General features: G+C 38.6%; 3 protein-coding genes across 3 annotated transcripts; all 3 read left to right on the forward strand.

Moving 5' to 3' along the window:
• Positions 1-1,296: 1,296 nt before the first annotated feature.
• LOC113309642 (auxin-responsive protein SAUR50-like) lies at positions 1,297-1,985 on the forward strand. Its single transcript, XM_026558096.1, has one exon. It carries the CDS (start codon positions 1,348-1,350, stop codon positions 1,663-1,665), a length of 318 nt encoding a protein of 105 aa, XP_026413881.1. The 5' UTR covers positions 1,297-1,347; the 3' UTR covers positions 1,666-1,985.
• A 2,826-nt stretch (positions 1,986-4,811) lies between these two features.
• On the forward strand, positions 4,812-6,833 carry LOC113312120. The gene is made up of 2 exons (XM_026560878.1): positions 4,812-6,054; positions 6,133-6,833. The coding sequence occupies exons 1-2, from the start codon at positions 4,812-4,814 to the stop codon at positions 6,831-6,833; spliced, it is 1,944 nt and encodes a 647-aa protein (XP_026416663.1).
• Positions 6,833-7,723, forward strand: LOC113312121 (stress response protein NST1-like). The gene has a single exon (XM_026560879.1). The coding sequence runs from the start codon at positions 6,833-6,835 to the stop codon at positions 7,721-7,723; it is 891 nt and encodes a 296-aa protein (XP_026416664.1).
• The last annotated feature ends 10,077 nt before the right edge of the window (positions 7,724-17,800 follow it).

Raw genomic sequence — 17,800 nt, forward strand, 5'->3', positions numbered from 1 at the left:
TACACTGCAAAAATATCACCAGGCATCACTAGTATATAGGAAATAATCAATTATTTAAGGTAATTTCCATTGAACGCCGCCAGATCTAAGGCAATTTTCCTGGAAAAACTTTCAGAGATCTTCCTTCTTTTTTAATGCAGTCGTCAGAGAAAATAACATGCCCTTACGGCCGGGAAGTTTCCTTGTAAATATATGATTGCGGATGATCAACTTACTAGTCTTTGATTTTCTTAACGCACAGTTACTGGGTCGACATTTCGGTTTATCATTACGTGGTTTCATATGTATCTCGTAAATTTTAAATTATTTGGAAGAATAAAACTACTCATACTGCTGAACCTTGTCTCGTGATTATTAAGAAGAAAGTATAAGTCAAGACAAAGTAAAGATAGACAATGCTAAGAATTACACGCAAGGGATCGATCCAAGTGAAAGTGTACACATCAGAAATTGACGAAAAATATCTCAAATCAGAAATTGATGAAGAACATCTCATTAATGGCATGTTGCTATCTCAACAACTGAGCGCAAATGTATTCCAAAGACACCAGCGCAGCACCCCCACACAATAGGCTGCAATACAAACTAAAATAATTCAAACATATCTTTCAGATTTCCGTATACGTATCCTACTGAGACATATCAACTGTGAGACTTTTACACGCCTAATAACAGTAAGATCAACATATAGAGATCAAAGTACGGTCATGGAGACGCATTAGCTTTTATGGAGAAGCTGCAAAGAGGTCTTCTAGCTAGAATCAGAAATCATATGCCTATATTGAAACAATGACAACAACATATAGCTGAAGATGGCGTATCATATGTTTCAGTGGTCGTCCGCCCCTATAAATGTCATTCATCAACAAATCCTATACTGAAATTCGATTTTTCTTTTTTTATGAAATGTTCAGTTACTAAATCTAAGATAGTCCAGTGGATAGAGTATGTTGTCGCTTTGTGCTTTTTCATAAGAGTATTCTATCCATTATGGTAGAAAATTTACCTGTGCTCTTTCGTTACTCTCCATGAAAACCGGCTTGCAAGAGAAAAGTTGCCCAAAGCTTATTGACAATAGAAGCCCAAGATGGCCATATAATGCGAATATACTTTGACGTCAACCTTTGATCAATGGAGCATCGTCTATCATTTGGCCCCATAATTGGGACACAAATAGTGCAATCTTTTACGACAGTCACACATTCTTGTATAGTAAGCATAATATTTCTCCTATATATATGCATCGTTTACATAGGCTGATATCTATCCCTTCACAAATATTAATATCAAAGCAACATCAAACCTAAGCTTAGTTAATTATCATCAAGATAGTGAGAAAGAGAGGAGATGGCAGTGCTTAAGATCATATTCGGAAACCTTGGCTCATCATTAGCTAAAAGGCCTGGTGTTTTCAAGTACTCTAAGCTGAAAACAATGGAACTGCCATATGATGTTAAAAAAGGGCAGTTTGCGGTGTTTGCAACTGAAGGAGATGAAGCCAATAGGTTCATAGTTGAACTGGAGTGTCTTAATAATCCTGCATTCTTGAAACTGTTAGAGAAAGCTGAAGAAGAATTTGGGTTTGGACAAGATGGAATTATTGGTCTACCTTGTAAACCAGATGAGCTCAAGAGGATTTTAGCAGGTAGTAGTGGAAGAAAATAGTGTTTCTAATAATGATAAACTTTGCATCCATTACACAGAAATGTCAGTCGGAACGTGAAGATTAACAGCTCCAATGACATTAGAATACATTCTCTTCGCGAATTGGTGGAGTATCTGGAACGAGTAGTAGTTTCGAGAGTAAATCTAAAACTAGGGGAAACCTTATTCTCACTCGAGATTTAAGCGTTGTTTTTTAGTCTGTCGTCTTTAAATCTTATTTTTAAGTAGTTATAAATTTTAATGTTTTGTTTTCGATTGCATGGGGAAGCGCATAGAGTAGCTTACTTCTTCTCTGATGCTCCTTCTTTGTATGGCGTGTATCCCATATTGGTGCTACGTACATTAGTACTTGGCACCTTTTCTTAATGAAAATTAATGTTAACATATTATCTATCTCAAGGATCACTACAGATTTGTTCTTGTTTTGTGTATATCCTCAAACAAAAGAGATCGAGCATACAATCAGAGTATCAGACTAAGAGTTCGCTCAGGTTTTTTGAAGTTAGATTATCCTTTCACTTCAAGAATTTGAAAATTGAAGTCCTCTTCCATAAAATCCAAAATGTCACCAAATAAAACACTATCAGTAAATGCTTGAAAACTGCCTTCGTAGAGGTGTAGCATTTTATGGTTGTTAGTACTATTACGGTCATCATTGGAATCCGGTAACATGCCCAGAAACAGGCCTTCAACGAAGCATGGGGAAGATAATATTTGTTTTCCTCTCCTTTATCAATAAAATCCCCCTAGTATTATGTCCCCACTAGTAGGATCCAAATTCTAACACTTCAGTAAATTCGGATAAAAATCACAAAAGATTGGGCAATAAGTAATGTGTATCGAAATTCGAAGAGGTGAAACTCCGATATTATGCTACCGACTAGACAAGCTTTAAATCGATTTGGAAGTGTGTCCATTTTGTTCAAAAGTCTAGCATTAAGAAGCTCCATCACTTATTAGACAATAAGAAGTTCCGCTTATTAGACCAACAGAATGATACTCGTGACTAATTCCAAATTCTATTTGTCTAAGGTCTGACAATTACGTAAAACTGTATATATAGCTTGGACAAGCCATATTCTGATATTAATTCTAAGAGATGCAGTCCACATGAAGTTCAGCGGTGCATCAGTTATTAACAATTTCTACAGTTTCTAAGAGAAAACATGACACATGAAGAACACCATGGCCGCGACCCTACATAAACAATAACTACAATTCACAAATATCCATTAGCAGTCGCAACCACCAAACTCTTACGTTGAAAGTTCAGATGAATTACGTTATAGCCGACTCCAATTTCAGACAGATATTATAGCTTACTCACCAGCCTTCTGGTTTGCTCACCTCAAAGTCAGCATTACGTTTAATACTACGTGGTTTCATACTCTCGCTTAATTTTCATTACCATTTATAAGTCAAGACAAAATATAGAATTACACGTAAGGGATCCAAAAGAGTGTCAGAAACAAAAAGAAAACATCTCATTAATGGCATACAACTGATCATAATGCTCAACTGATTGCAACTACAGTTCTCCATGAAGAAAATACAGTTGAAAGAAGAAATTCATGGCTTCATTTCTGAATACAGAACAAAGACATAAATACAGCAAGACAAAATACACCTATTGTGGGTACACGAAATAGACTCGCCACATGTCGAACACAGAAGGAAGAAGCGTGACTAGGAAATCTCACTTGAAGATCTCAGTCAGGGACTTGTCAATTCGAATGTAAGAATTACCTCGTCACCGACCAATCCCGCGAAGTATCATACGGAATCAAGGAGACTTACACGAAGAAGATAAGTTACGAAAGACCAAGCTAGAGTACCCAACAAGATGCCAACGAAGAAACTGGAAGGGCGAAGTACGGTAACTTGGTTGAAAAGATAGATCGCGAAGTAAATGTATTGGGGAGCAAGAAAAGAGACAGGTGTCCCGACAAGCCCATGTGAAGATGACGAAAGAAGGGGAAAAACTTTATGGAAAACGGACTGGGCGAAGTATAAAGCATCCCCGAAAGAACTTGGCCAAGTAAAATGAGTTGTATCCCATTAGGGTTGATTGGCCTATAAATATAGGTCCTTGGGCAAGGCATGAGGGATCGCATTTTTGGGAGAGAAAAGAGCTTAGGGTAGAGAGTGAGATTAGGGTTTCCTTGTGTTCAAGAACTTGTATTTTGTTTCCTTAGAATTCATCAATAAAGATTTCTTGGTTCATATTACTTTATCATGTCTTAGATCTTGATTGTTTTCCTTTTTGGGTGTACTACTGGATTTCCAGTAGTTACATTTTGGCGTCCAGAAACAGGGAGCTTAGATTGGGGATTCATCCTCATCTAAGGAGTGGAGAGAAACTGAAGTTGCAGGAGTGAGAGATCTTAGAGAGAAGTTCCTTTTAAGATTAGGGTTTTAAGAGTAATTGATATTGAAACTATGATAAGTTGATTACTAGAACACCAGATCGAGCGGCATGCATGATAGGAACAAGGAGAAGCAAACGATTGGAGGCAAAAAAAGGAGGAAGAATGGAAAGAGGAGGAACATCGGCTACAGGAGAAAGGCAAGGCGTGAACCAGCAACGGACTGAGGAGGCCGACGAAGATAACTTCAGAGAAGGTTCTGTACACACTTCCGACACGGACACCATTGCAGGAGAAGAGATGACTTATGAGGAAATGGAGGAGAATATCGGTGAAGAAGACATGACGTTGGAACAACTAAGGGAGACGCTTCGCCTTGAAAGGGAACGAGATAGGGATCTAGCGGAGCAGCATACCCGATTGACGAGACAAAACGCCAGACTGATGCTACAAAATCGCCAACTAAACGAGGAAGTTGCAGCTGACGTCGCGGATTCAGAGGTGGACATGATATCATCAGGAGAAGAAGATTTACGACGAAGGAGACATACCCGCGAGGACGACGAAGGAGAGCGAAGAAGGAGACGACGAAGAGAAAGCGATGACGAAAGAGAACTGAGAAGGGCATTGGAAACATCAAGTTGGGAAGATCAAAGGAGGAGATATGAAGAAGAGCGAAGATATGAGGAAAATGAGAGGAGGAAAGAAGATGAAAGACAGCGCGAATTCGACCGGAGGAACGAGTAAGAAAGGAGACATGGTGAAGGAAGACTCAGCGTGATGAGAGGTGACCGTCGGGAAGAAAACGGAGGGAACCTGAACCAAGAAGTCCTATATGAGCTGAGAGATATGAGGACATTGATAAACAATTCGCGAAGAGGCGGCAAAGTGCAGCTGGCAGAAGCAATAGAAGAGGCCAATAAATCCCCATTTACGTATGAGATAATGTATGCTGACATCCCAGAAAAATGTGTATTTCCAACGCTTCCGAGCATATTCAGCGGATCCAAAAGTGTTGTGCAGCACTTGAAACAATACACTCTTTCGTTGATGCAATGGGGACGAAATGATGCGGTGCTTTATCGATATTTCCCCGCGAGCTTAGCTGGGGAAGCATTGGTTTGGTTCGACGGGCTACCAGAAAGATCAATTTCATCCTTCAAAGACTTACAGAGAATATTCCTGACCACTTACATTACTAACAACATGTTGAGGACGCGGATTGAGACTCTATTCAATTTAAGGAGGAGACCCATGAAAAGCCTACGAGGATTGGTGACGAGATGGTGGATGGTATGCAGCGAGCTTGCAGGAAGAGTTGACGAGAAAAATTTCATCCTAGCTTTCGTGAACGCGTTAATCCCAACTGATCTGTTGTACACTAAAATATTCATTATTTGCAACTCCTTAATCATGAATGAATTGAAAGAGTACCAAGAGGATTACATAGCGCTGGAAGAAAAGCAGAGGCAGGTCAGCAAAGCAATACCAATTCCAGCAAAGGAAGGGAATTCGAGACTATTACCAAGGGAAATTCATGTCGTGGAGAATGATCCAAAATATAAGGGAGAGCCATCAACTCCGGTCCCAGTGAAGTTAGTAGTTGTATCAAGTGGAGATCAAGAGTGGATCGATCAACAAAGATATGAGGAGTCAAGACGAAGGAATTATGAGCCACGAAGCTACAACACGGGATATCAACAAAGAAACAATCAAGGGACCAGATTTGGAGAGCGAAGACCAGGAGCACCATCTTTTGAAGACATAAATCTCCCTAAGATTAACACAACTGTGGAAAAGGTATGGGAGGCAATAGTATTAACAGAGGAGATCCCACCACCACCTAATTTGGGAAGAGAACCACCACCAGGAACTAGGAGTCATGAGTTCTGCAGATATCACCGCTTTCATGGGCATCATACTAATGATTGTCGAAACATTCGGCGAATTATACTTCGTCTGATAGAGCAGGGAAAACTTGCACATTTCTTAGAAAATTATGTACCACCACCACCACAACCTGGTGACAATCAGCCGGTATACCGAATTGAAATAGATTGAGGAACGCAAAGGCTGAATTGTAATACGATAATACATGCAGCAAGGAGCATCCAAAATTTCCATGACAAAATACTCAAGAGAGTACATAAGAGGGACTTCGAAGGAAACGAAATATTCAGCATCAATACGAAGGAACCATTGGAGGAATGGCAGAAAAGAGAGATAACGTTCTCAGCAAAGGATGTACCTGAAGGAGGAAATTCGTACACAAACCCTTTGGTTATAACCCTGAATTTTTGGAAATACTCAAGATGGGAAGAAGATCCAGCCGGGAAGGCAAAAATCTGGGCAATTGACAAAATCTTGGTGGATACGGGGAGCTCGGTTGATATACTCGTTTATCATACATTTAAAACCATGGGATACAAGGACTCGGATCTCGTGACATCGACGTATAACATATATGGGTTTAACGGAGTTGCATCTAAGCCAAAGGGAGAATTAGTTGTAAAGATTTTTGCTGGCGAGCTGGAAACGAAAGTCACAGTCTGCGTGATAGATATAGACTCACCTTACAATGCTCTTATCGTAAGACCATGGATACACGGGATAAAAGGGATTGCATCTACATATCAGCAGGCCATACGGTTTCCTATGCCAAGTGGAATCGGCGAGATAAGGGGAGATCTTAAAGACGCGCAAGATTGTATTAAAAAGGATGTCCATAACTGTGAAGAGAAAATAAGGAAGAAAATAGAGCAAAAAGGAAGGCCTGCGAAGAAAGAAGAGCAGAGCGGTTGATGGTATTCACAATTGGGATAAGTGAAGAGCTAGTTGCACCAAAGAAAGACATAGGAGAGGCAGAAAAAACAACGACGAACGGCGAGAAGAATCGCGAGATGACTCCAGAAAAGGAAAGCCAAGCCGAAATAAAGCAAAGCGAAAAGGAGAAAAAGGGGAAAACGGCTGAAGAAAACGAGGTAACAAAAAATGAGAAAGAAACCCCCGCCATCAAGGAAAAACGAACCCCACGAGGAGGAGCAAAAACGAACACTAATAAACGCAAAAAATTATCGATACAAGAAGCCGAAGAGAGCGTTGAATTACATGATTCTCTAAATAAGGAAGGAAAGGCTTGCGAAGAAGAAGAGATGAAACGATTAAAGAAAGAACTCTATGAAGAAAGACGAAAGAAGGAAGATTTTGTGAGGGAGCGCATAAGGTTGGAAAGGCAAAATGCGAAACTTGTTATTAAGAACAATCATCTAAAAAGGAAGCAAGCAGAAGGTAATGCACAACAAGGAAAATATGCTCCAGAAAGGGCGTTAGCAATTAAAGGACGTCGCGAATACCGGCGAGAAAACAAGGGACGGGGAGAACAAAATAAACGGGAAGACCTAAAAAGAGCCATAGAAAATAGCAGATGGGAATTCCGAGAAAGAGAGTACCTAATTCAGCAATCAATGATGGACGGTGAGAAAAGAAACAATATCCAAATGACGAAAAAGACAACCGGACTGCAGCCAGAAATGATGAACAAATGTGCGAAAAACAAACCATGCAAACCGGAGATAGCGTCACTATTCTCGTTAAAGAAAAGGGAAAATGAAAGTTTACGAAGTCTGGTGGCGAGATGGGACGTAATTTTTGAGGAACTCAGAGGAAGATTTAGTGCGCTCGTTCATCTATGAGATGTCAACTAGGCAACCATTATTTTCAACTTTGTTCAAAATCAGGAACGAAGTGCAAATGAGGGAGCTGAAAAGATATCAATCTGAACACATTCGCATGGAGGAAGAACACTGATAGTCGAGGAAGGATCTTAGGAATAAGATAAATATAATAATTTTAATCCCTAATTGATAATGTATCGAATTTTCAAAAGAATATCAATGAAATCTTGATGAATCGTATCAAAAATATGAAATTTCATACTTATAAGATAACAAAAAGAAAGATAAGACCTCGCATTAGGAGGAAAACAAGATTCAAGAAGTAGAGAGTTTCTAGGGAAACTTAAAACCTTCGCCTAGGAAGAATGAGAATCCACGACATGCATCCTAGTTCGCATGAAAATACAAGAGGCGAGACCTAACGCATGTCGTGAACAACTCTCAGAGAGAAAGTTAGGGGCAATGGTAAGACCTATCCGCCGAGGGTACCTTTTATGATGGACTTCGGTAAGGGGTGCAGAAATATGACCAAGTCGTAAACGTATTCGGTTGAGCTGTGGGTGCCTGGGACGTCTGGTGCGTTACCGGCCATGTCTGTATGGCAAGTCTTGGCTACGATGCACCCGATGTCAAAGAAACCTCACTTAGGGTGTGACTTCGTAATCCCAATCCATATCGGCGAAGGTGATAAGAAGTCACGAAAAAAAATGAATGTCGTAATAACTGGATGGGAGGAGATCAACATGCATGTTAGGGTTAACCTCCTTGAGGGGAAATCAGGGGGAATATAAAGGGATGGCAGCCTCCAGAATAGGGAGCTGTGTGACCAAAAAAGACGGCAATGTCATGGGACTAACATTCATGGGAATGTCTAGACCTGTCGCATTGTCGCAAAATGGGGAAAAATAAATGTTAAGGCGAGGTTGATGGATTATTATTCGAAATAGTAATAAGCGCCTGAGACTTCGCCGAATTAAAATCCTTAAAGAAGGATGAGGCACAATAAGACCTTAATTAGGAGGCACAGTTAGACCTTGTATAAAGAAACATGTAACAATCAGAAAGAGAATAAGGACTAATTACGGCGAGACACTTGATGAATTCCAAAAAGAAAAGAAGGCAAATAAAAAATCTAGCGAGATTCAAAATTTGTGAAACCGCAATAATGGAAAAGTGACCAAGGGGGAGACATAGCTTGACTTGAGCAACTTCGCCTTGATCGGCTAATGCTCAACAAGAATAAGAGGCAAGTATTGTATGGGCTGTCGTAGACTCAACAAATTAATAAATATATTTCCCACTAATTAACTGGTAATATAGCGGTAGTAAGAATCGTTCCCACAAAGAGTTGTGTAATTGATATGTTATTTGATCAACAAGATAAAGTAAATAACAAAGGTGGGTTTAGTTGTGAGATAAATAGAAAGACAATAAAGAAAATAGATGATTAAGGAATCCTTCGTCGTTACCAAGCGTTAACAGGATTAGAATACTTATCTATTGTTCGTAAGAACCATTCATCACCAACCGTAGAATGACAGCTAGATCAGTGTTATTCCCAAAACTCCTTTTATCACCGGATACGGAAGTTCTCGCCTACCAGATTCTATCCAACGAACCACCAAGTAGTAGATCACTCAAGGTGTAATCCAATCGAACGCCTTAAGCTTTATGAATTTTGGTTGATCCCAGTAGTTAAACTCTTAGATCAAGGTTTACTTGCTGGTGTTGTCTTCACACATGATTGCTCCACAAAATCCATCTGTAAGTTCTCGTGATTTCTACTTGTGTAGAGAGTTAATCGATGATTACTTATCTCATAACTTCCACTAGCAATAGAACAATCAATAGACTAATTCGGTTGCGCACCCAAACCAATCTAATAATCACTCATAAACCCTAGATATAGTAAAGACAAATGATGATGATAAAAACTCTCAATAGGTTTGTATTATTAATAAAGCTTCACGCTTAGAACATTGAATTCATCCTTAATCAACAAAGGATTTAGCTACTCAAATTACAAAGAAGGTGAAGAATGGTGGTTTCCCCCTAAAGGGGTAAACCCTGGGTTTTGATGTAGAACTTGTGATATGAGATTCGATGATAGATGAGATTTTTACATAACCTAATACCTTTTTATAGGTTTACATTTCTTGGTCTCCAAGTATTTAGTTAGGTTTAGGAACCCGACCCGAAAATATGACCTAACGACTCCAAACGTGCCCTTAGGCCTTCCAAGGTGTGAATACACGTTTCCCATTTGATTAGTTCGCGTACCCAGTCCGCAAACTTCAAATTCCAGCAGATATTTTCGGAAATAAGTCTGCGAACTTGGTTTGCAAACCCAGTTCGCGGACTTCACTGTCTTCGGTATTCAATGAAAACTGTTTTGGCCACAACTTCTTCATCTGAACTCGGAATGACCTCATTATTTTTGAATTCTTTTTATCTTTCAATTATCTTCAAGTTGATGATGAGAAATCCTTGATTTGAATGAGTTAAGGTCATTCTTTGGCCTGTGTCTTGATTTTTAGCGTTTTGCTCCTTTTCGTCGCACTTCTTCCACTTCTCTTGGACTTGGGCGCTTGGATACTTGGGATACTTATCTTCTTAGCTCTTTTCAGCACTTTGTAGCTCCTTTTTGGATGATTCACCTAATAGAGACAAATAAGAGAAATAATGTTAATAGTACGAATACATGCAAGAATAATAGTTAAAACAAGTATGAATTATGCACTTATCAAATTCCCTCACACTTAGATTTTTCTAGTCATCGAGCAAACTAAATAAAACTAATCATAAATACAACAACTCCATGTCGTGAGGATACAGCTACTCTTAGCATGAATAACAGGCCTTTAAACCCCTAGGTGTCCCTAGTGGATGAGTTATAGTCTCGTGAGGGATTACAAGAGGTATACCCACAAAACCTTCTCTAATTTCTCGCCTTGGAAGAACCAATAAGGATAGACACAAATAAAAAAGCCAAGTAATTAGCTCGCATATTTTCTCTAGCTACAAACATCCTACATACATTCCAATCATCACACATAAGTAATTACTTACGTGTGTCATTCAACCTGATTGCAAAACTCTACTAAGATAGTCATCGTACTTGTTGCAATATTTGTCACAACACTCGCATACTGAGATCACATGGATAAATAAGAAAATGAAAATAGAAAAGTGAAGTGTGCAAATGTTGACTAAAGTGAAAGATGTTACCCACAATACTTGTATGAATGTCGTCAAATGATATATATTTAAAGTGCAATAGTTGAGAGAAGCACCCATTTAACTCGACCACATGATTAGATACTCTAAGCGCATGTTCCCTTTCAGCAACTACACGATAGTTGCCTTGGATCCTGCGTTCCACGCTTGCTTAGGCGACGGAGATAGGGACAACGTTTCACACATACTGCTATCAAAGTGTCAAGAACCTCATCAATAGTCTTTTTGACTTGCTATATAGTGATGATATGGTTTTTGTTTTCATCGACTATGATTAATCCGCAATTCTGGATCTATCATTTATTAATGTCGATAAATGAAGAGGAGCCTTCTTTATTTTATTTTATTTTATTTTTTTTTCTTTTTTGTTTTTCTTTTTTATGAAAAGGGGCCACAAAGGCTTTTTTCTTTTTCTTTTTTTTTCCGGCTCACTCTTTATGAGTGTAAGACAATTGTCTTATGGGGCTATTATATAAACTCAACCAATGATTACCTTGATACAACATCCACGACAGTATCAGGATCCCACCAAATCACTTTAGAGAAACATAAAACTGCAAAAATAAAAAGAAAGTGATTCAGTAATGATTAATTGCGTGATGAATCTTTCAAATGACTACCATATCTTAGTTTCGCATTCAATTATGAACGTATATATATTTAAGGATTGAAATAAATGGAACTTAATCTATAGCCGTAAGAACTGTTTCAACCTAAAAAGGTTTAGAGTGTCATCCTAAATAGCTCATAATTAACTCCAAAAGATGAAGTCTCAAGAATGCAAGAAATCAAAGAGTATTATTTTTTTATTTTGTATGCAAACCAAACATGCTTAACTACTCCCCACACTTAAACTCCACATTGTCCTCAATGTTCAAAACCGAAAATTCTGATTTCTGACATAACAGCCCGGAAAAACTCAAAAACTGTACAAATGGGTATGGAACTAAGAAAAACATCCTAAACAAAAGTTATTCGCCTACGTATTTTCTATAAGGTGTCAAAATTTCACAGTGTTTCGATAAACGTTCTGACTTTATGGCCTCCGGACTGACAGACATGCAATGTGAAAAAGTTCTGGAAAAATACCGAAATTCAAATGTCCAGGCAAATCGGTCCATATTAACAGACTCCGAACTAAGATTTTATTTTTTGAAAAGAAAGGTGATTCTGTCCTATTTAAAATTTTGGGTCAACCACTCAAATCGGACTCCGTATGAAGTCTCGAGAGCTATTTTCGTAACAAATGCGCAGTCAGAATTTTCTGACGGGAATTCGTCAAAACTTTCATTATGGATATAGGACTTTGTAAAATCTAAGATGGTAATGCAAGATATGATATGAAAAACTAAGAAAATTAAAAACAAAAGGGATAGAGATACAAAACCGATGGGTTGCCTCCCACGCAGCGCTTGGTTTAACGTCGTCAGCCCGACGTTATTGTTATCGTTCGTACACCAATAATCTGAAAATTTGGTAATCCTTCCAAATAACAATCTGCGATTCAAATAATAGCTTCGCAAAAACATTATCACAAAATATAAATATTGAAGCTATCATTTTATTGAAGTTTCCTCCACAGTTAGTCCTTTCTACATTCGGAAGTGGATAGAGAACATAGAATTCGGGAACTTCAAAAGGTTCCACAGCTTGGTGAACCTGCACAATACTCGAATCAAACACATCAAGTGGTGGATACTTAGAAGCAAAATAATCCGTTAAAACTTTGGAAGCACACAACTCCAATCCTAAGTGAAGTATCTTCTTAAAAGTTGGGTTAATAACTCTATTAGAATCTACTCCAATTGGATATAAAGGATCAATAGATATGGAATTAAGCAAAGGATTAGACAAACCTTGTTTCGGATCCTCATTCGTAATTAACAGTGAATTATTTACCTCAAGTATATCGTGGTTCTCTGTCGAACTATTATTATCTAGCTCAATTGGGTCTTCCACGACTTCAATCAATTTGGTTTCATTCTCAATCTCTTCGCCAACCTCGTCATTAGAATCAAAATCCTCTCCTAGGAAGTCTAGTTCATTGGTGCAAATACTAGGGTCTTCCGTATGAGTCTCCGACAAAGAGAAAATCGGATCTACTTCTTGCAAATCAACCGGCCTAAAAACATTGTAATATGGATGTTCATTGTAACGTTGATATGCATTTGAATATGTCACAGCGTTCATAACAATAGTTCGGTCATACCAAGGCTCCTCCTGTTGAATAGGCGAGTGATCATTATTAAGATCCGGAGTTTGAATAAATTCATCATTGTTGCAAGGAATTTCAAAAGGTTGCTCATCTCCGAAATATTCGTTGTTGTCCCTTGGAACTATATAATTAATTTGATTTTGAGACCAAACTTCTTTTTCGTTCCTTATCTTACTAAGTTGAGACATTTGTATTTGAGAATTCTGCGTGCACCTTTGAATTTCTTGGTGTGATTCTTCAGTCTTTTTGTTGAGATCGTGCATTATTTGAATATGTTGGTCCATCTTATCCATAAATTGGTGCATTAAATCTGCCAGACTAGAAGAATTATCATTAGAAGCACAAGTATCCTCCCATCTTTGTGGTTGCTCACTTACATACCCGTCATAAGATTGTTGATATGCATGTGAATAACCATAAAGCTGATAAGCACGTATGTGCGACATAATTATACCCATATTTACACTATCTATGACTAGTTATTGGATTAATAATATTGTTTTAGATGGTTTACAGGAAATTCAAGCGAATCCAATCTGAATACAATAAACAGCTCAGTAAGAAGCTAGATGTTGCACTCACTGAGGCACCTCAAGGCTAGAAGTATTGGCAATGGCCTTAATCCGTTGTTGCGAGACACCCAAGGCCACTAGTGGATGTTGGCCAAGACAAATGAGTGGTGACGTGGCAAATTCTCAACCACATTTCTCATTTCTTATCAAGAGAAGAAACTTTCTTTTGTGGGTGAAGCAGCTTCCATTTTCTTTCGTTACATCTGTTGGTCGAAATTCACTGAGAACTAGAGATTGATTGAGTGGGGAAGATGGTGATCATTTCAGTTGGATGGAAACAATTGAATTTGGAGATAAATTCGAAGTGGTGTTGTAGATGGTATTCGAATTGAGTTATGTACTAAGAAAATGGAGGACGATGCTTTGGGAATGAACTGAAATTGGTTTATGCATGTGGATTGAATCAACGGATTTTGGCCGAATGGTGGTTGTACAAGGAAATGAAGATGGGTTTAATTGTAGACTTTGTATGCCTGAAATTGGATCTCAATACTGGTGGGAATCAGTCGCAAGAAGAGGGCTGACGCCGTGATGCTTTTGCATTCAAGATGTTCAGGGAAATGCCACTTAAAGATTATACCACGATGGAGCTTGGGGATAACTTGCATGGACTGGAGTTGAGAAATAGATACAACAATACAGCGAGAAGGAAATGAAGCTGGTCTTGTTTGTGAAACTATTGATGGATCTGTTGTGGAATGAAATCTAATCGAAATGGAGATGGGGTGAAGCTTCAAATCAACCTGGGTTTGTGTGAAATCCATTGAAGCTAGTGGTAATCGAATTCAGGCAGGAATGGGTTCTTACTGCGAGTTTGGTATCATAACTGAAACTGTGTCGGCGTATTGATTGGCAGTGATAAGAAGAACAAGAAAGTGGAGCTGTGGCCGGTGAATTGTAACCAGAGTTGGGATACTTGCGTGAACCAGGCAGTGAAACTGGTGGTGTGCACGGAAATGGGGATTCGGCTGAACCGTTTGTTGGAGTTGCCACTAGTTATGTTGGAGTTGATTGAAGTGAGCTGTTGTTGCTGATGTGGCCCTGACAAGGAAGGCAGTTGTGTTTGTTACCAGTTGTTCCGTAGGATGAAATCGAGAAGAAATTACAGTTCTTGGTTTGAATGGTGGAGCTACCGTAGCTGGCAATTAGCCGTGGTCGAGAGGTTACATGGTCAGGAGATCGGCGATGGTGGCTAGGTGTCCAGCGAACTGCAGAAATTTGTGTCTGGCCAGTTTGGGAAAGTACTTGGACGTTGGCTGAATTTGGAATACGGTTGTGTTGGAAGGGATGACGTGGCGTGCTCTCATTAGCCGATTTATATTTGTGACGCAAGGAAGAAAAGAAATAAAAAGAGAAGTAAAATGTGAAAGAAGGGGGCCGGTTTTGAGGTTCCGTCTGGTTTTTGAGGAGGCGGCCAATATTCTGTTGGGAAGATTTGCTGATAATTTGAGAAGAAGTGAAGTGAACATCATCCAAGCGTAGATAGGGAAGAAGACGACACCATCGGTTTACTCTTTTCTCTCTTGATTATCATTTTCATGGGTTTTAAGAAACCCATAATCATGATTTGCTAGTTTTATTGTAACTAGTGTTTAATAGTTGAAACCACTTTGAGTATTAGGCTATTTAAATTGGTTATTAGAGTAAAAGACCATTATGAATTGGATATGATTAGTTCTTGATATTGTTTATCGATCTATCGAAATATGAGTTGTCTCTTCACCGGTTTTATAGAACCTTTGTGCATAATTGTTAGGATAACAAATATATTTGTCTCATTGTCTGATATTTCATGTTTGGGTTGATTCTTTTGATGGGTATGCTTAGAATAGTCAGGTATTATTTGTGAACCTAAATTTAGTTTCGTATAATTTTCTCGCTAACACAATTTGATGGTGCATGTTTGGATTTAGTCTTTTGATGTGTCATGCTTAGGGTGTCCCAGTGATATTCGCGACTCTAATACATAGAATAGGTGATGTGAATAGAACAGACGATAAATAAATATTTATGAATTATGTTTTATTTCAGTAATTGAATAAGAAATAGTGGTGGATACTATGAACCCTCGTTACCGACTCTTATATTGATTTCATTTGTTACTTTAGTTTATTTTTCTGTTATTATTTTTCCAAAAATCCAAAAACATTATTGTTGGTTAGTTGATTGAGAATATTGATTATTGGTATTTCCACCTCTCCCTGTGGGAACGACCCGTACTTGTCGTTGTTTACATTGTAGACGTCGTGCGATTGCAGTTTTATATATAGGCATCTCCGGATCCTATCAAAGGCTCTGTGGGCTATTGATCATAGCCAAAAGATTGGTTTTGATTATACCCATATGATGGTTGGTAGTTGTCATATGAATGAGATTGTAAACCATATTGATTACCACTATTATATGGTTGATCTTGTGCTCCGTACATGTTATTTCCGTAAGGAAACATGACGACTCACAAGAAATAGAAAATCAAAACAAAAATCTAAAAAAAAACAAGCTAAACAAATAACAAATCAATTAGCGACTGCTCCCCGGCAGCGACGCCAAAATTTGTATGGGCTGTCGTAGGCTCAACAAATTAATAAATATATTTCTCACTAATTAACTGGTAATATAGCGGTACTTAGAGATCGTTCCCACAAAGAGCTGTGTAATTGATATGTTATTTGATCAGCAAGATAAAGTAAATAACAAAGGGGGGTTTGGTTGTGAGATAAATAGAAAGACAATAAAGAAAAGAGATGATTAAGGAATATTTCGTCGTTACCAAGCGTTAACAGGATTAGAATACTTATCTATTGATCGTAAGAACCATTCATCACCAAACGTAGAAAGACAGCTAGATCAGTGTTATTCCCAAAACTCCTTTTATCACTGGATACGGAAGTTCTCTCCTACCAGATTCTATCCAACGAACCACCAAGTAGTAGATCACTCAAGATTTAATTCAATCGAACGCCTTAAGCTTTATGAATTTAGGTTGATCCCAGTAGTTAAACTCTTAGATCAAGGTTTACTTGCTGGTGTTGTCTTCACACACGATAGCTCCACAGAATCCCTATGTAAGGTCTCGCGATTTCTACTTGTGTAGAGAGTTAATCGACGATTACTTATCTCATAACTTCCACTAACAATAGAACAATCAATAGACTAATCTGGTTCCGCACCCAAACCAATCTAATAATCACTCATAAACCCTAGATATAGTAAACACAAACGATGATGATAAAAACTCTCAATAGGTTTGTATTATTAATAAGCTTCACGCTTAGAACATTGAATTCATCCTTAATCAACAAAGGATTTAGCTACTCATATTACAAAGAATATGAAGAATGGTGGTTTCCCCCTAAAGGGGTAAACCCTAGGTTTTGATGTAGAACTTGTGATATGAGATTCGATGATAGATGACATTATTACATAACCTAATACCTTTTTATAGGTTTACATTGCTTGGACTCCAAGTTAGGTTTAGGAACCCGACCCGAAAATATGACCTAACGACTCCAAACGTGCCCTTAGGCCTTCCAAGGTGTGAATACACGTTTCCCATTTGATAAGTTCGCGTACCCAGTCCGCAAACTTCAAATTCCAGCAGATATTTTCGGAAATAAGTCTGTGAACTCGGTTTGCAAACCCAGTTCGTGGAATGTTAATAACCAAAACTCTGTCGTTGGTTGAAATAGGTTGAAACCTGTTTATACAAGTTATAGTTGAACGCACCCTGATCTCATAAGAAGTGGAAATAGTTGAATGATGGAGAAGTGGGGTTGTTGAAAACCACGTCCCTACTATGAGGGGAGACAAGTCGGTTTGCATCCACTACTTCTCTGCTGCCACTAACTGCCAGCTTTCCTGACACTTTCTCATAATGGGCATGTTGCACGCCGCACGCTGTAAACCGCCAGACCAATACCCTGATGAACATCACCCAATTTGTGACATGTTTGATGCCTCGAGTATTTTCGTGGAAAATATGCAGCAGGCTGCTGAATGAGTCTTATTTGTAAGACCTAGTTATTCTGACCAATCACAGTCAAACTAGGTGGCGGTGTGGCGAGCCAAGTC

Source organism: Papaver somniferum, chromosome 9 (assembly GCF_003573695.1).
Source record: "Papaver somniferum cultivar HN1 chromosome 9, ASM357369v1, whole genome shotgun sequence".
NCBI lineage: Eukaryota > Viridiplantae > Streptophyta > Magnoliopsida > Ranunculales > Papaveraceae > Papaver > Papaver somniferum.